The following is a 19,841-nucleotide window of genomic DNA, read 5'->3' as shown; positions in this document are numbered from 1 at the left end:
GTAGGCTATTATAAACTTAGTATCCAAGTGCAGCAGGGTGACTGTTATCCGCCTGCTGTTCTCTGAACCACTTAAAATAAATGACGTTGAAATAAAACCCAAAGGGAGGATGGAAGGCTACGCCATTTTCATCACAAAATTTTGCCTATTCGCTGTCTTCTGCTGCAAATGGTCTTGAAAAAGAGATTTTAGCAAAGAATGATAGCTAGGGACTAAAAAAATTCCCAGCAGGTATGGAAATACATGACAGTTCTGGTTTAAAAAAGTACCTTGATAACTTGCTCACTCTGCTCCTGTGATCCAGCAAATGGAGAGTGAATCATAAATGCAATTTCCATAGCAGTAGCTTTTTTATTACAGAATGCAATTACGGAAGCTACGTTCTTCAGTAAGTGTTTCAGCCAAAAGGAAAGTTTTATTTGCACAAATTCTTCAAGTGCATCCGTATCTCATTTGCTGGAGGACGGCTACCTAGGCTCTACTTAAGATTCTGACAATGTGTTATGCAAAGTCAGTCATAGATGTTCTTTGGGAATTTTTATATTTATTTTGAAAGCCACTCTGTATTCACTACACTGACGTGCATATTTAATTTTGATGTTAGCTGGATTTGCAGTCCATTAAATGGCTAAAATGTCAATAGAACAGTATGATTCAGTCTTACAAATTGTATCAACTATAACAATTTCATCTATTTCAACCCTGCGTTTTATTTGTCAAAGATATTTAAAGTGATGTGATTGAATTAAATTTCAGACCGGAGAAAAGTGATACTATTATAGTCAATCTTTTTTAGATTTTTTTATCCCACTTTTATTATTTTTATGAATAACTCAAGGTGGCGGATATACCTATCTATCTATCTATCTATCTATCTATCTATCTATCATCTATCTATCTATCATCTATCTATCTATTTATTTATTTTAGGGTTATGTTTTGTAACGTGCTACTGAAATAGCTTTTACAATCATAAAGAATACTGTCCCTCCTCCTGCCCGCCATTTGTCTCCGTTGCCTTAACGCTCACCCACCTGATACAAACAAAATGCAACTTCGGCACAGAATTAAGCAGTGAAGGGTGCAAAAAGGATATAAAGAAAACAGACCTATGTATCAAAAACTATTTTTTTTTCCTGCGCATCCAAGCTTCATACTTTCAAGCAGAGTACAAATTATCTACCTTGCCCATTTGCTTTGCCCGATTGAGGCTGATACTCACCTGCGAATTCGAAACTTCTAACCGTGCCGTGTTTCGTTCCGCTACGCCAGTGTTTCTCAACCTTGGTAACTTTAAGATGGGTGGACTGCAACTCCCAGAATTCCCCAGCCAGCATTTAAGCATGGCTGGCTTGGGAATTCTAGGAGTTCCAGTCCACCCATCTTAAAAGTTACCGAGGTTGAGAAACACTGCGCTACGCTATACCCTGGGCCAGATACGCGTAGGAAGAAAGCTTCATTTTCCGGGAAAACCTTGGCTCCCCGTAGAATTTCGCCGCGCCCCCACGAACATCCGAATTCTCGGCAACCAATAGAAGAACAGTGCGGCTGCTCGCAGGAGCCCGATCTTGCTCCTTCAGACCCGCACCCCCAGGAGCGATCAGACAATTGCAATGCCCAGTGGGAGAGCAAAGGACGGGCTTCTCGGCCACGCCTGCGCAGTGGGTTCTGCTGAGGTCGCGTCTAGTCAGCCGGCTTTGCCAGTACCGGTAGCTGCCGCAAAGATTTGGCCTCCTAACGGTAAGTCCCGGGCCTGATAAGATTGCCTGCTTCTAAGCGGTGATCTGTAGCCCTGATTTAATTCTAGGATTTCATTTTTCTTTCTGCCAACTATTCCTACTGCATTGACACAGCAGCTCGTAGGGTTCAGAGGCGAGTGCGCCTCAACACGCTAAGGAGAACTGCCTTATCACGGTTGAATGTATGTTAAGGTCGAGCCCTGGTTCATAGAAAATCCGAGTGTGGCTTAAAGCGAAGCAGGCAAACGGCACCCTTCTCCGGACAGGTCCATTAAATACGCAAGTCCAGAACTTTCAAAGGGCATAACTGCAGCCTTATTTTGTGAAGCAGTATGCTCTTGTTAATAAACAGCAGCGAAACGAAAACAGGAAGAGCTAAACCTGTGCAGTCTGTGTACCTTTTCTTTTAACTCCCAGAAGCCACACACGTGGTTGTTGGATGCTGGAAGCTGCGATTCAGCATAGATGCCCCCCCACTCCTTTTCTAAACGTGCCCTGAAGGCCTGGCCGCCTGTATTTGGAAATAGGTGCTGAAAAAGGACCGTTCGACGAGCCACCTCTACTTTGAAGAAAATTTACACATAGGTTAGATCAGGCAGTCAGATAGTAAATGACAGTCGAGGGCACAAAGGACCCTTCTCAGCCAGTAATAATCTCTCCAAGACCATCCACCTCCTTTGCTCCAAGGGAAGAGCAGGAAGTATTGAAAGAAGAGAAGACAATCATTACTCCAACTCCCCTCTCTTGCTAACCTTAGAAGATTGCCTTGGGGAAGGTGAGATCTAGAAAAACTGAGGGTTGATTTCAAAAAGCTATGCACAGTCAGACTTGGTTAGTACTTGGATGAGAGACCACCAGGAGATCCCAGGGCTTTATGTTAAACTGGGAAATGCAGAAAAGGACATTCTGAAAAAAGGAAATGGCAAGCCACTTTATACTGTTGCCAAGAAAACAATAGAGGCCATGAGCACTGCCAGCCTTGTCTCACCCATCCTGCTATGCCATGCCATTCCACCCATTTCTTGGTGGCTTTCCTCTGCATGGCGCAGCAGAATGAGTGAGGCAAGGCTGGCATCGCTCAGGACCTACCTGTGCTCCACAGCCGCTGGGAGGTGAGAAAGCTAGAAAAGGAAGATAAAGGCAGAAAGCAGCAGCCAAGAAAACATCTCTCTGCCAACTGGGCTGGGTGGAGGAACAGGCCTCCTGATGCAGCCATCTCTGCCTAACAATAGCGACAAGGATACTCCAGTGAAGCTAAGGTGAAAAAGCTTCTCCGTTTGCTCAGAGATGCTCTTTTGCTATTTCGTGTTTTCTAGTTATAATTAATGAGGAACCAGGCAGGTCTGAGAGCTCAAGTACTTCCCATGGCTGACTGGGGAATTCTGGGAGTTGAAGTCCACACATCTTAAAGTTGCCAAGGTTGAGAAACACTGTCCTAGAGCTATTCTGCATGGGAACTAACCAACCTGAGGCAGAAAGTGACACCAGGCCGCTTGCAATGTACATGGGGAGGTTGCTGAGTGTCAACAAGTGGTCAGGCCAGTGCTGCCGTATGGCCACTATCTGGGTGCATCTGCTGGCCAAGGATAAGGAACAGCCCTGCAAAGATAAAGTAATAAGGGTCCTCTGGATGAGCAGGTTGAGTCTTACAGAGGCAGAATTGTCTTCTCAGTAGATGCTTTCTCAAAGGATGCTGAAAAGAGGATTTATACATTCTCCATTTCTGGAAATGTTCATACTATTTCCATCCTATATTGAATTCACAGATTGCTTGGCCAGCAGAAAACCAAAGAAAACAGCTGGATATAATTGAGTTGTTGTATTAGCTAACATGAGAGTCAGTTTGGTGTAGTGGTTAAGGCATCAGGGTAGAAATGGGAAGACCATGAGTTCCAGTCCTGCCTTGGGCACAAAGCCAGTCACTTTCTCTCAGCCCTAGGAAGTAGGCAATGGCACTTCTGAAAAACCTTGCCAAGAAAACTGCAGGGACTTGTGCAGGCAGTCTCTGAGAATCAGATAGGATTGAATGGATTAAAAAAACAAAAAATAGCTAACAGCAATGAATCAAAACCTAATTTGCAGGATTCCCTAGCAGAAAAAGGAAATTTGAGTGGGGTTTGGGGTTTTTTTGTTTGCTTTTGTTTTGGAGAGTAGCAGAGAGAATTCAGTAACAGGCTCAACCCCTTCATCCCTTCACTATGTTCCTAGTTGGCCCTCCATGCTCTAAGAAATTATATAGAGAAATTTGCTTCTCTTCAATCCAGAGCAATAACTCATTTTGTAATAACTGAGCTACACAATAAGTTACATTTTCTCTCTGTTGTCAATCTGCATGATGTCATTGAGTTCTCCCTAGATTTGAGTTTTCCTTTTCGTTTTTGGCATAAATCATCCATCATTTGGGATTGCTATCCCAAAATTAGGTTCAAACTCGGTTTGTAATAAATTCAATTAATTGTATCCTGTTCAACTACCTGCTCATGGTAAGCATCATCTGTGTTGGATCATAATCAAAAAATGGAAGACTGGACAAACAGATTTTTTTTAATGCATAAATGTGTTAAAGAGTATTTATATAACCTTTCCAGCCTGGTACCTTTAAGCATGAATAGGAAAACATTTCATATTCAGTGGGATTTGCTTTCAAGCAAATGCATGTATATTTTTAGCCTTGATCTCAAAATTCTGGAACAAAACAATGCTTAAAACAAAATCCCTGAGCTTTCCAATCAAAGGAGCTTCTAAGGAAGAGCACCAGGCAGACCAATGTTAACATTTATTTGTGTATCATCTACATTTGGGCATAAAAGGAAATCCATAAGGGAAATCCAGAATATGAGGTTAGTAAGATTGAAGAGAAAGATTCTGGAAAGATTGTATTTTTCCTCAGCATCAGTATTGTATGGTATTTTAAAAATTGTAAGTAACTGAAATATGACATTCTATGTAGATAAAGATGGCTGATCCTTGGGAAGGATGCATGAACTACGCAGTTGCTTTAGCAAGAAAAGCCGGAGAGGTATGAATAATTTACCTTGTATTGGGATTAGAGAAACATTTTAAAAATCTACAAAACAAAAACTCATCCTCAAAAATGGATTAAATATTCAAATACTGATTTTAATATTGAGCCTTTGCAGCTTAGAAATCATAGCTTGTCACCAGTAATGAATAACTGTACTACCTCATTTCGGTACTGCTGTAAGAACCACAAAAATGGTGAATTGAGGGCCATTTGTGCCAGCTAGGCCCTAGGCTGCCCATCCCTGCTTAAGAATATAAACTTTTCTGAGAATTTGTATGTGCCCAAGAACCTGACTTGTACTTTTATCTAATATCTGAGCAGTCCAAAGGAATGAGGGATTTACAAAGCAAACAAGGAACCACATTTATTTTAAAATATAAAAATAAATATAAGATTTAGAAATCCTAAATCATTATCAACTTAGAAGAAAATTTAAACAAGTAAGTCATCTATAGAATTGTGTATTTCCTATGGTGTCCTCATATTAGTTATGCATGGCGCTTGAACACAACCTGAAAAGGGTTCTTCCATTTTCCACATTTTTAATCATTACAAATGTTCAAGCTTGGGCATGATTAACTTGTAAAACAAGAATTGAATTTGGGTCTTTCATTAAAAAAAATTCTTGCTGCTTCTACCTCTTCCTCCAGCAGGAAAGGTCTGAAGTCTTACTGAAAATTAAGCATACTATTTTATCATGACCTGTTTTCAAAATAACCATATAACGATTTTTCTGTACAGATAATCCGGGAGGCATTGACAGAGGATATAACTGTCATGGTTAAAAGTTCTCCAGCAGATCTAGTCACAATCACTGATCAAAAAGTGGAAAATATGATTATATCTTCTATAAAAGAAAAATATCCATCTCACAGGTACAGCATGTTTTATGATGTTAGTTGCAAAGAGATACACTTCTGAAATACAAGTCTGAGCTCAGCAATGTACCCATGAATAGGATCTTGGAGATATCGTCGATTAACTCACTGAATATAAGTCAGTAATGTGAGGTGTGTTGTAGATGTGTTGTAACTTCCTAGAATACGGGTAGTCCTTGACCTACGACCATTCGTTCAGCGAGCATTCAAAGCTACAAAGGCACTGAACGAATGGTGGTTACAACTGGTCCTCAGAGTTCTGGCCATCTGAGCACCCCCGTGACTGACTCTGGTTGTGGGAAGCTGGCAAGAAGTTGCCTCGCCTAACGACCGTGGGATTCAGTTAACAACGGCAACCAGGACTGCAGGGATTGCCAACACTAAGTGATGTAGTCACTCTTTACGGCCACATTGCTTAGTGATGGAAATTCCGGTCCCAACTGCTGTTGTAAGTCGCGGGCTACCTGTATTGTTTCCCAATTATATTGGCTAGGAATTCTGGCCATTGTGATCCTATCACATCTGCAGGATATTAGAAAAGCTGTATATCGTTCTAGGTACAGAATTTATTTAATTATTTATTTACCATATTTCTTCACCATGCATCTTGTGTTGCGATGACTCTGGGCGGTTTACAAGTGAATAAAAGAATAAAAGGTTCATTATAAAATATACATATGTTATGTATACATTCTATACATAAATATAAGAATATAAAATGTAAAATCCAAGATGGTCTTAGTAAAATATTCCAGGGCTACATCAGGGTACCAACCACCCCCATGATTGACTATCCCTAGAATGCTGAACTACATGGACCAGTTACTCTAATTCAACAAAGATCTTTGTAATGCATCAAATGAATTGATGGTAAAAAAAAAAATGACCTAAAAGTAGTATACTGGACGAGTGATGGCTTTTGAACTTGTAGTGGTACTTTATGATACATGTATATTAAGTATGAAATTGCAATCTATATGTTATCTGTCTGTATATTATTGTTCATTCTAGCTTTATTGGAGAGGAATCTGTTGCAGCTGGTGCAGGAAGTATTTTGACAGACAATCCCACTTGGATTATTGACCCTATAGATGGAACAACTAACTTTGTCCATAGGTACCTTTTTCAGCTATTTCTTAGAGTCACTACATGTACTGGATAAATAATATTTAAATGCATTGTAATACTTAAATGCCTTGTTTCCTGGCCATTAAGGGATAATCTTTGGTTCTGTTGTGATATGAAAATGTTAGAACTTGTTTTTCAGTACTTCCTTTAGGGGTGCCTAGAGTAATTTTATCCAAATTCTGCTTTTCTAATTTACAGCTGTTGCTTCTGTCTGCCTTACAAATGCAATATATTTCTCTTTTTGATCTTCAAGGTTTCCTTTTGTAGCAGTTTCAATTGGCTTTGTAGTAAAGAAACAGGTAATTGATTTCTCATTTTATCTTAACTTCTAATAGGGGAAAACATGTTTTATTGCAACCACTTCCCAAAACGTAAAGTTAGATGTGTTAAAGAACTATAGGTGTTGCATTTTCCTTATTACAGATGGAATTTGGAATTGTGTACAGCTGTGTAGAAGACAAGATGTATACTGGCCAGAAAGGAAAAGGAGCCTTTTGCAATGGGCAGAAGCTCCAAGTGTCAAAACAACAAGGTAAAGCTTTGTCATCTCTAGTTTGTGTGTGTTAGGGTGGAAGTTCATGACACAGAGTTTCATCAGTTCAAGGAAGCATTGGACTGAATCAGGCTATTTCACACCAGCTACGCAGTGATTACTTCACTCTGTTTAACAGGTCTCCACCTTGATAGTTTGGAATTCCTTTGCCTTCTTACTCTTTGAGCATTTTTCCTTCTTAGTTCCTTCACCAAGGAACTCCTTTTCATATTCAAGGCTTGGAAGCCAACCTCTTCTTCACTTCCAGCTGGCCAGCACAGGCTTTGCTTGTTTCCATCCCCTTGTGGCTGATGTCAAATTGCAAATGAGAAAGGTTCTTCCCACTTTTTCACCATTCTCATCATTCTCTAGCACAAGGTCTCTTCTGTGGGTTTGGCCTTCTTTGGTTACTGGTCTTGCTGTTGACCTTTTCCATTGACTTTCACTTTTCAGACTCCCTTTTATTCTAAGATTGTAAGGCCACCCCAGCCTTTCCTGCTTTTGGCTTTCTTCCCAAATCTTCTTTCTCTTCCAAGAGCCGGTTTGGTGTAGTGGTGAAGGGGGAAACCAGGAGGCTGTGAGTTCTAGGCCTCCCTTAGGTGAATGAAAGCCAGCTCGGTGAATTTGGGCTAGTCCCTCTCTCTCAGCCCAACCCACCTCACAGGGTTGTTGTGGGAAAAATAAGAGTATTAGGTAAGTTCACTGCTTTGAGATGGATGGATGGATGGATAGATAGGGCAGGATAAAATAATAATAGTAATAGTAATGATAATATGCTTTCCAGAAGTCACACAGGCTTCTTTTGTTCTTATATTGCATTGCAAAATTGGCTTGAGGGATATAAATACCCAAATGTACTCCCATAATTTACACTGCAAATCATTTGAGGACAGAGATGAGCTCACCTGATGGCACTCTTCTTTTGTTCTTATATTGCATTGCCAGAGAAGTATATGAAGAGTGATTTTTTTCTCTTTGCTCTACAACTGCTGCCCCACTTAGGGCAAAAGATAAATCAAATGCCCTTGGAAATGGGACTTAACTCTGTGTGTGTTCTCTTAAACATAGTTACTATTGCTTCTGTGCTAATCGGCAACAGGAATTCTGTTCAGGCAGTCTGCCTTGTACCTCCATACCATGTTTCAGACAATTCATCTGCCTTTTTTATTTTTTGAAGCATTGCCCAGATGTTCCATGCCTGTTTGCCATTTTTTAAAAATGGAAATTTTCATTAAAAGAAGGCAGATTTGTGAGAAACAGTACACAGCATACCTGACCTCTGCAGTCAGCAGGAGAAAGAACTTGGAGGGTATCATCCATCTAAATAAAAAGTGGCCTCATTGCTCGTTTAATGTCTGTAGGTACCAAGGCTCAGTTGTTGGGGCTAGAGGTCACAAAGGATTGTTCAGAACTTTGTGGAACATAATTGTTTGTACTTTTTAAGGAAGGTTTATGCAATATGTCTTTAGCTTGTTTTCTTCTCCATGTTCAGGTCATAGATGTGTTGGTGAGCATTAAGTGAGCCTATGGACAGGGAATGCCTTTTTCTAACCCTTCTAGGCATTAGATACAAAATAAATAATGATGTGCTTTAAACAATATGTTATGTTACTGTTGTTCATTTTGTTCTCTTTTAACAGCACTGATCAAATGTAAATTAATGGGATACAATTTTTTTTCTAATTTTGCAGATATTACAAAAGCACTCTTAGTATCAGAACTGGGATCCAGCCGTGATCCAGAAGTTATAAAAACAGTTCTTTCTAACATGCAAAGGCTCCTTAGCATTCCTATTCATGGGTATGGTATCTTTCTTATTTCCAGTTTATTTGCATTCTGTATACGATTTGGTACATCAGCACAATGTAAATATTTCCAAGAACATGAGAATGTTCCCATTCTTCCCTCAATCCATTCAGTGACCCAAATTAGGACCTCTGTTTTCAATACATTGGCCCAGGTGGTGTTAGCAGAAAACAGGCTATGTATAGTAAGGTAAAAGAATGTTGATTGTAAGCCTCACCCTGCTTCATATAGGAACTATATGACTTTGTACACAGAGTATGGGTAGCAGTGTTGGAGAAAGAAAGAGAAGAAATTAGGCTAGGCGTTAAGAAGAATAGAGGTGAATCACTTCTGCAGAGGTGTGCCTGCTTTTGGCAATGCAGGAGTTTATTTGCCAATTTTGAGGTTTGTGTGTCAAATGTCATAGATTTCCAAAAGTCTCAACGATTTTCCAAATAACTGTACTGACAAATTACTGTTTCATGTGTTATCTCTATTAAAGAATCTATACACAGTCATAAAAATATATAATGTACAAAGTCTCAGGAAATGATTGGGAAAGGCAAGTATAAGAGGGACAATGTTAAGGTTAACATTTCTAAGGGGGTTGGGAAGGAAGGCTGGCTAGATAGTTTCGATTCTACAAGAGCAGCCTATTTAAAAATGACTTAATCTTGACCTGTGCTATCCTGGTAGTGTGGTTAAATTCTTCAACTTATTTTTAAATGCCATCAGTTTACTGGAAGAAGGTCCCAAGTCCACTGAATGATGGAAAGGAATGTTGGGACGCTGCAGCTTAATTCCCAACATGCAGAAGAGTTTGTTTCCTGTCTCTCAGATACATGATGTATTCCCAGTAATCCTAGCTGATTGAAAAAGTCACATATTTGGCTTTAATAATTAGGATAAAATAGTTAAGATGATGTAGTAGGGTGCTATTATGAGATGCCATTATGAAGAGTAATATCCTGATATTGGCGGTATCCAGATTTAGGTACATGCACTTCATTCTACTAAGTTACACTCAGTTCCCCAATTCAGTGTTTACTTCTGTGCTTTAGCATCCCAAATGATTAGTCATTACTGTCAATGCCTAAATAATTGGTTGCAGTAATTCTGTTATCCGTTTTAGGATTAGAGCAGTAGGGACAGCAGCTATTAATATGTGTCTGGTGGCAACAGGAGGAGCCGACGCCTATTATGAGATGGGGATTCACTGCTGGGATATGGCAGGAGCTGGAATTATCATTCTTGAAGCAGGGGGAGTGCTGCTCGATGTCTCAGGTAAAATAGGTTGAAAACAAAGTAAGACCAGTTTTGTAGTTGACAGTTCATGAGAAGAAGTCCAAGAAGACTAAGACTGTTAAATATAATTTGAGCATTTAAGTATTTTCCACTCAGGGACACAAACCTGAGGATTTACTTGCAGAGAGGGTGAGAATGACAAAACGTGCATGATGCACATCATCACACAAATGCTGTAACTTCCGTATTTGTGTCAAGGATCAGGAATCAGGTACATAAGAACAGCATTTGCATGACAACTTCATCAGGCTTGATGCAGATGCTGCTGCATGTAAAAGTCCATCTAATTTCTGCTGAGTTGTACCCTGCTCTGCAAAAAGGTAGAAATCGTAAAACCAGAATAATCCTGGCTTATGGTTTTCATTTGTAGTATGCAAACTTTACTTCAGTTCATGTCAGGCCCAGCCCAAGAACAACGACAAGTCAGTTCATTCAAACTCCAGTTCTTCACTTGCTCTCAACGTACAGACAGAGTCTTGCCAGACTAAAGCTACTCTAACTGACCTAAGGGAAATAACCAGGGGGACTCTAGGGCGGGGCTATCCTGAACCTCTTTGTTCTCCCACCATTACTCTCCAGACTGTGAGTCTTCTTATCTCCTTAGAATGTGCTCCCTTCTTCCTGACAACTAGCGGAGGTGCCAAAATCTACCACAGTTCAACATACTAAATGACCCATCACTGTTTGTTAAGGAGCAGAACAGAGTGGGAGCTAACAAGCTGTATGCACAAGAATACCTCTTCCCACACAAGGCAGGACTTTCTAGAAGCTGTGCCATGTGAATATGGCTACTGTGTTTTTGAAATTTAAGTTATCTCCACTTTTAACATGCATAATTGTTTTCCACTTTTAACTTGTAAAAGATATCTCTGGTGTTCTCAGACCCTAGGATTCAGTGCCTACTTAGAGACATGGTGCTGCTAACATTTCATTCAAGACTGAAAAATTAATTTGATCATTATTTGTTCTGGTATTGCAGGATTTTGAAAACTTTACGTGAGGCTGTTCCTTGTCTTGATTAATTGAACCAATGACTAGTCCAGAGACCCAGTATGGTGTAATGGAAGGGGTTGGATTAGGATCAGGGAGACCCACTGAACATTTGGAGAGCCAAATATTTAATGGAAGCTCACTTGCTTTGGGCCAGGATAGTTGTTGTGGAGAAAACGTGAGGGCTGCCTTGAGTTCCCAGAAAAAAATTTAACAGGTAATATAGTTTAGAAAAATAAAGTTCAATTCCTGCAGCAATATTCAATTTGCACGTCTGCTGACTCAGGGCACTCGCTGAGCTGCTGAGCTTGCCGATCGGAAGGTCGGCGGTTCGAATCCATGTGACAGGGTGTTGCTAGTCCCAGCTCCTGCCAACCTAGCAGTTCGAAAACATGCAAATGTGAGTAGATTAATAGGTACCGCTTCGGTGGGCAGGTAATGGCGTTCCGTTTAGTCATGCCGGCCACATGACCACGGAAGTGTCTACGGACAAATGCCGGCTCTTCGGCTTTGAAACGGAGATGAGCACCGCCCCCTAGAGTCAGACACGACTGGACTTAATGTCAAGGGAAACCTTTACCTTTACCTTATGTTCAATAGACTTGTGTTTTTCTTTTTTCTAGGAGGACCATTTGATTTGATGTCAAGAAGGATAATTGCTGCAAATAGTCAAGCAATAGCAGAGCGGATAGCAAAAGAGATTCTGATCATTCCTTTGCAAAGGGATGATGCAGTGAATTAAACATCCTATCTCACAGCCTGTGGTACAAAAAGAACTTTTCTTTGAAGCTCATCCATTGTCCTTGAGTAACTGCAGGCTCAGCGCTCCATTTTCATGTGTCAAAACCTGCTGCTGAAATCCTTCCCCTCCCCAATGTTTTAGGCATTTCTTTTATCTTGGTGCAGCACATTTTTAAATGTCAGGCTTTCTTGTCTCTGACTAGAAAATATCGGGGATATAGTGTAAAGAAGATGGAATGATTCATCTATATAAATAACAGTTCAGAACAAGCTTGACTGATCCTCTGCATACAGTTACTGTTCTATAATGCAAAAGAATAAAATCCCTAGCCAAAGGTTTTAAGAGAGACAATTTTACTTAAAATGGAAATGAGGTTTTAGAAGAATGTGTTGTCACAAAACCTAAAAGTGTGACGATTTGTTTTGTAGTCTGAGGCTCAGCTCCATTTGGATTGGGAAACTTGTGCAGGTACCTTTAAGGCAAGACAGACCAAAGGTGGAAGGGGCGTGCCAATGCTCCTCCCGGTGTCTCCCTCCTGAAATTGCCATGATCAAGCTGTTCTTTCTCTGCCAACCTGATTTCCCTGCTTAATAATGGAAGTACTGTTTTAAATATCTGTGGAACAACGTGCTGGGAAAATTCACTGCTTGAAAAATCTTTCCTGCTAATGCCTCCTAATTATAAAGGAAAGAGTGTCTTCTGCAACATATTTTACTCCTAGTTTATAGCATCTCTATAAACTGTAATACTAATTATTGAGTATATAGAGAACACAGTGCCAGAATGGAAGGTATGGCCCAACTAAAACTAAAAATCTTACTTAGATTTGAGTACAAAAATAAAATGGAATCTTTTCCTTTTATGCCATTGTAGATGTATTTTGCTCTCTTAGAATATGTCAACACTTAAATAGATACATCAGTGTTTTTTTTAAATTGAACTCTTGTTGGATTAGGCATTTTTTGTTTTGTTTTGTTTTGGATATGTGGACATATGTGTGGTTTAATCATTTATTTCCAGTTTTCACAAACTGGATGATTTGAAGGAGATATTTAACCCAGAGTTGGATTATCATTCTTAGAAATAGTAGGTAAGCAAAGTACCTTTCAGGGGCACCAGAGAGCCTTGCAATATACTTTAAAATGGCTAATTCAATATATTATATCAAATAAATCTCCATATGTCATTGACATAATGTGGGCCATGACCCACTGAGGCATAATCCATTTATTTGTCTTTAAGGTGCTGCAAGAGATTTGTTGCACTTTCCAACAGGCTAACAGCTTGTCTTTCAGGGATTTCTCTGTGAGGGTGTTTGAAATAGAGTGTTCTACTGTAAATCATTTGATCAGTGCTATCCATTAGTAGGGAAAAATTATGATTATGAAGAAGCTTTGCAAAGCTTTATGAAATCTGGAAGGTTTGACTCATATATTGATGCCTGTGATGTGCAGGACTCTAATCTAGCCATAAGTGATTTGCATGACTTCATCTGGCAGGTAATGTTCACATCCTGGAGATAAATCATAAATGTAGGATTCCAACCTATTTTATGCCAGGAGTTAGCAATGAAGTGCGAATAGACATCAGCTACCCGGATGTCCCGAACCCTGAAAGTAAGTAAAAATGTTTTTAAAATCCAAATGGCCCAAATCTCACCAGTTTAGAATTGTTTTTAATTATTGGGGGTGCCTTTCTTGCAAGTTCATACAATGATATCTACCCCTGAAAAGATTGATTTTTTTCCATGTGTATTTTTTTATCTTCTCGTGTTCTGGGTTAGAAAGTTTATTACGTTAGTCCTCTCAGTTTAGCTGTAACTATGCAAGCTCTGACATACTGAAGAATGATTTGCTCCAAAGCAGTGATAAGTTTCCAATTAATTTTCACCAATGGTAAGTTTTTTTCTCCCCCAGCTCATTTCTTTTAGAATTGTTTGAGTTCAGAGTCATTGTAGAGATAAACTGTTCTTAGCCTACTCCTCAGTTCCTGTTGATTTCACTTGCATATCAGTCTCTGGAGGTGGCTTAACTCTGGGTATCTTGGAGCCCACTTGTGTGAATTGTGTGGAAACAAGATTTGTCCAAGATTTGGCAAAGGAACGAGCCAAATAGGAACACCTGGACTTTTGTAAGATATCTGAGTTTAGAAATATATTAAGTTGATTTGTATTGTAGAATGTAAATTGTTTTAAAATGTGAGATCATAATTTGTTTAAAATAAAGATCAGTTTTATGTACAACTTCTATAAATTATCTCTTTGAGTGGTTTTCCCCCTTCTTTTAGCTTTTCAGAAATGTACAAGCTCCAGCTTCTATCTAGCAATTTATCAATCTTTAAAAATCACATTTTCAATACAGTGGTTTTCTTAAACTATTCCTGAAACTCTTCCATCTTGTCCCATCTTGTAAATATAATTGCTGGAAGCAGCACTACCATTATACAACATACACTGTTGCTTTAAAAAAAAAGTCAAATGTTAGTTTATAGACAATGCATAAAAAGATTTACAAAATGGCAAGACAAGAATGTATGAGAAAGAAGAAAGGGAGAGATGGATAGCCTTCCTTATTTTCATTTTAAAAAACAAGTATGCTTTCTTTACTTGATTTATTAAATTGGTTTCCCAAAATGCATGAGACTGCACCAGCTACTCCTAGTTAAGTCAGCCAGTAGAGGGACTCATTTCACTCATTTCAAATCTCTTCCTCTTCCTGATGAATTAATATAGATGTCCTATTTATGATACATTGAAGTATGTCTTCTATTTTTCAGTTTGCTATTCTTCTCAACTGAAGAATGATGGCTTCTCTCTTGCCTAGATAGCTGATATATGATTTCTGATAGGCCAAACTGAAATACATTTAGCAAAACAATATTGCTAAAGAATTGCCACATTTTGGTTGATTGTGAGATGTGGAGGGCTGCCACTAGCAGAGCAATATAAAGTAGGTGGAGTAAGAACTTCTTTTTTCCCTTGTTTTCTGAGATTTGGGATTTTATTTTCTTCTCTTGGGGCTTAGTTTTCATGCATTTGCTGCCACAACATTATGGAAATCATCCAACCACTTACAGGGTAATTAGAGGGGATTCTGAGAGTCACAAAAATAGGTTCTGATCAAAGAGTCTCCACTTTTGCAGTATAACAAAAATGGTGAATTTGTCCGAAAAGCTTCCTAATATCCAGACAGATTCTCAAATCCAACACTGCATGCTGTGTAGTTTTATCAGACTGCGTAAGTGAACTTCAATATGGAAAACCTGTTGTCAAGTTTAGTTTTGTTTTTTTTCCAAAAAGCAACTGCTGTGCTTAATTCACCTATATATATTACATATACTGTATACTGTCTGAGCTAGTCTTCAGTAAAGTTTTTGTGCAATCACTGAAGCATGGCTTCTCACATGGATCTTTCCACTCTGTTTCCACTACAGTATCACACCTGAATCAGCAGTGCAATGAAACTTAAACTGATGTGATTCTAGGGTGCAGTAACAGAGCCTTAATTTTCAATTAAAAAGAAACAATTTTACTTTATTCTGTGCTGGTCTGATTTCAACTTGCATCCTGGGTCCAGATGCAGGTGCTGGGCTTAAAGAACAATATCAGAATCTATTCAGCAAATACGATCATACAGAAAACAGTAACCTTCTGATGAGAAACACTGGTGGTGGTGTGATTAAGATGTTGGACTGGGAGCTTAGAAACAGAGAAAGGGCCAGGGATGATGTGTATCAATGAGATGTATGATGGCATTTAAAGAGGAAGGGGAGAACAAAATGTAAAAAGAGCATACAGTATAGGAATCTCAGGCCTATTGGATATCAAATAAAAGGACATTTATAAAGAATCAATTTTTAATACGTGTTTATTGTCAGCCCCAATTACTCCATAATAGTACAACTACATGAATGAAAATGGAAACATCATCTCTGTCAGAGAACTAAACAGTAAAGTGTTACATACTGGGCACCATTGTCTTTTCTAGAAAGTAGGCATTTCATGATTCTAAAAATAATCATGACAAACGGTAGTTCAGAGTGAACTTGAAGTACTGTCTTGGGGCCAGCCACAGCCTCTTTGCTTTCATGCCCTCAGATTGCTCACCAATAATCTGTTTCCACCCGCCACTTTGCTTGGGCAGAGGATACTTTTCTGGGGCCCAATAGAGCAGTGTAAGTGATAGTTCCACTCTACACTGCACTGGGTCAGATCACACTTGGAATAGTTTTGGTTGCCCAGTTTTGGTTGCCACAATGCAAGATGGATGCTGAGGGAATGGAAAGAGTGCAGGGAAGAGCAACAAAGATGGTCAGGGGCTTAGAGGCTAAATCCTATGAAGTACAGTAGAAGAACTGGGTATGCTTAGCCTAAAGAAGAAAACGCTAAGGGGAGTCTTCTAATACTTGGACTGTTACAGGGAAGTGGGTGTAGATTAATTCTTTGTAGTGCCTGAGGGTAAGACAAGAAACCCATGAGTGGAAGATTTACAGAGAGGGATGCAAACTCAGAGTAAGGAATAACTTCCTGATCATAGGAATTACTAAGTAGTGGAACAGATTGTCTCCTGGTGATCCAGTAAGCATCAATTAACCCAAAACCAAACACACCTTAGCTGAAAGAAATCATTGAATCATAGATTTGTAAGGTATGTTAGAAGCCATCTAGTCCAATCCCCTGTTCAGTACAGCATCTGCTGAAGGATTTCGAACACATGGCTATGCAATCTTTGTTTGAAGACCTCTAGTGAAGGGAAGCACCATGAAGCTTATTCCATCGGCTTACAGTTCTTACTATAACAAATTTCCTCCTCCTGTCTAACCTTAATCTACTTCCTCGTTTCAATCAACTTGTTCTGGTCTTGTCCTTGGGGCCAACAGAGAATAAGTTCACCCTTCTTATATGTGACAATTCTTTAGATATTTGAAGACTGTTACCATATATCTCCTCGGGTGGCAAGGTTCTTTGAAGTTTGATGTAGCCTATATTCCCTCTTTTATTAAACATATTCAGATATTACATATATATAGTGTGATTGCCAAAATAATACCTGCAACCACTGCAAACACCACAGGACCCAAGAGGATCATCTAATGTTTCAATTTTTTTTAAATCCAAAATCTTGCAAAACTTCAGCAAATGCCAACAAGTTGAGAGATTTCCACATTTTTTGAGCAACCAAGGCACTACACAAGTTTCCATAACAGCATTCCAGACTAGAATATTTACTGACTCTGGAATGAAAAAAAAAAGTACAGACAAGATACTGGCTCCACCCCAGCATCCTTGCACATGCTGCCTTTTGAGTCTCTCATATGTGGATGTTGATTTTGTAATTTTATGTGCTGAGGTTTTTAAAGGATAATTTTATTGTAAACTGCCCAGAGTCCCACTTTTTGGGGGGAGATGGGCAGTAATAGAAATTTGAACAATCAATCAATATTGTGATGATGAGCAGGGAGACCTGCAGAATCTTCTACTTACATTCATTTAGATGCCAGGAGCACCCACTGTAATTAGGGCTAAAAAACCCAGGGTTTCTGATCTTGTGGTGGCTTCAATCTGCAGTTAAGAAAACATGAGCTGATGCTCTTTCCAGACTTTCTTGCTCAATATGAAGATGCCAGATATCTTACAGAGATTGGAATGCACAGTCACATTCCTGTCCTGCTCGTTCCTATTCGGTCACAACCTCTGATTAGGTCCCAAATCACTTAAAATGTAAAATTAGAAAATAAAATAGATATTTCACATAGACTACCTCACACTTTGTCACAGAACACCAAAGTGAGGTCATTTTTTCATCCATGTTTATTCTATAAATTGCATGTTTCTTACAATATCAAGAATTGGTTTGCTCATTTAAATTGTTGAGACATTATTTTAACTGTTCTAGGTTTTTCTCAACTGAATAAAACTTCACTTAAGCCTTTACCTAAGAGACCTGTAGCTTTCTCCAGTCTCCCAGCTAACTGATAAGATTATTTTAGCTATAGTCTACCATAGTCAGTACCAGCTGGTGCCACCCTCCTCCTGATCCTTCAAAAATTATTCAGGAAAAACAGCTTAACAAAAAGACTAAACGTGCAATAACTCTGCAGATGATTCGAGAAGAAATCCTTTATTTCAGCTATGTAATTACATCATATCTGCCTGATAAGCAGCAATTTCATTAATTAGAAATTATTTATAGGACACTTCCCCCCACATACACAGTTTCCTAAAGTCCTCAAAGCTGTTCATAAAACTTTTATAGCAGCCTTTCCTAACCTACTATTACTCTCCAGGTATGTTGCATTACTAATCCCTTTATTTTCAGTCAGCACAGTCCAGCACAATAATATAGAAATGGTGTTTTATTCAATTATTTCCAAATACGTTATAACTTCCCTATGTTTATTTATTATATTGAATTTATTTATTTGGTTTATGTACCACTCCAATGAACAAGTGCCTGAGTGCTTCACCTTCAGTATCAATTAACTAGGATAATTCACCCCTGTAGTGCAAGAATTGCTACCATACCTTTTGCTGGAACACAAGTTTTGCATGCAGAAAGCTCTGGGTTCAGTCCTTAGAAATTTCACAAAGGGCTAAGAAAAGATCTTGGAAGCTTTCAAGCACCACTTCTAACCAGTATAGAGAGCACACTGCAAGACAGGCCAACATCCTAAGAAATATGGGATCATCTATCCTGTCCAAAGTATTTGGGCCCATATTTATTAAATGGAAAAACCAGGTTTAAGTTTCTACTGAGCTATGCAGTTCACTGGGTGGTTGCAGAGCAACTTGTGGCTGCATCTGCCCAATGTGCTAAACCATAAATCATGATTACCAAGCTACAATGGCTAAGCCAAAACAAAGAAGATATGTTCTGACTTGGAAGAATCTATGATGCCAGCCTAAGTCTAAAAGAGTAATGGACTACCATGGTTTTTGATCTCAACCTCAGCAAGTAGTGAGCTACACTGGTGTGCAAAGTAAGATAGTAAATGCAATTACTTTGTGTTCACAAACAACTATATGTACGCTTTCTTCTATATAATCCCTCTTCCATGGATCACTTGCTACTCAATGCCTGTTCCCATTTTGTATTAAATCATAATGTGGTTTGTTTAGATTTGGTTTAGTGTGTTGTGTGAACACAAATAATTGTGGTTAATATTTTAGCATGATCAGTGAATTCAGACAATTTGTATTACTTCAATGTGTATGTCAGGTTTCGAAAGAGAAAATAGAATCTATCTGAGGTGTCTCCCAGATGTGTTTATCTCAGAGGTCAGTAAGTACTATTGATAATCTTGTATAATGGCAAGTACAATAAACAAAAATAATTCAAAAATAAGCCCAAATCTCATGAGATCCTGAAATCTCTACACAAAAATTCCATGAGCTTCGCAGACTCTGAGCTAGTCTTGATTAGGTATCATACCACAACACTTCAAGCTGGCAGTGAATTGCAACTATTTTGTTATGAGTAAGTTGTTTATTCCGTACTGCTTCAGAGGAATATCTTGTCAGATAATGTTCCTTAGGTGTTAGTAAAGTCCTTATGCTGAAGCATATTTTAAATTGCTTTCAGTGTAAACAGAGCATGGGCTATCCAAACGGAAAGTCCTAAATTGAAAACAAACTTGCTTTACAAATTTATTTGCATGTAAGCTTCATACTTGTTGCAGAAGCCTACAGTAATGTTTTTGTGGGACAGATCTACATCTT

At 38.9% G+C, this 19,841-nt stretch overlaps 2 protein-coding genes across 2 annotated transcripts in view; both read left to right on the top strand.

Annotated features, from left to right (window-relative positions):
* Positions 1-19,841, top strand: part of SNX16 (sorting nexin 16) — a 153,885-nt gene that overhangs the window by 65,677 nt on the left and 68,367 nt on the right. The gene's annotated exons all lie outside the window — the stretch shown is intronic.
* IMPA1 (inositol monophosphatase 1) lies at positions 1,443-12,139 on the top strand. The gene is made up of 9 exons (XM_063299433.1): positions 1,443-1,740; positions 4,690-4,758; positions 5,506-5,639; positions 6,654-6,758; positions 7,024-7,069; positions 7,194-7,302; positions 8,994-9,102; positions 10,220-10,371; positions 12,006-12,139. Exons 2-9 carry the CDS (start codon positions 4,696-4,698, stop codon positions 12,122-12,124), a joined length of 837 nt encoding a protein of 278 aa, XP_063155503.1. The 5' UTR covers positions 1,443-1,740; positions 4,690-4,695; the 3' UTR covers positions 12,125-12,139.

Source organism: Candoia aspera, chromosome 3 (assembly GCF_035149785.1).
Source record: "Candoia aspera isolate rCanAsp1 chromosome 3, rCanAsp1.hap2, whole genome shotgun sequence".
In the NCBI taxonomy this organism is placed as follows: Eukaryota; Metazoa; Chordata; class Lepidosauria; order Squamata; family Boidae; genus Candoia; species Candoia aspera.
Note: the sequence above shows the minus strand (reverse complement) of the source record. Positions and strands in the feature narration are given on the sequence as shown.

What these genes read in the sequence shown, in the direction of transcription:
- IMPA1 (XM_063299433.1), top strand. Translation starts at nt 4,696, where the DNA reads ATGGCTGATCCTTGGGAAGGATGCATGAACTACGCAGTTGCTTTAGCA. An exon ending in TAGCAAGAAAAGCCGGAGAG is followed by an intron (nt 4,759 to 5,505) that starts GTATGAATAATT and finishes TTTTCTGTACAG; the next exon opens with ATAATCCGGGAGGCATTGAC. An exon ending in ACAACTAACTTTGTCCATAG is followed by an intron (nt 6,759 to 7,023) that starts GTACCTTTTTCA and finishes TTGATCTTCAAG; the next exon opens with GTTTCCTTTTGTAGCAGTTT.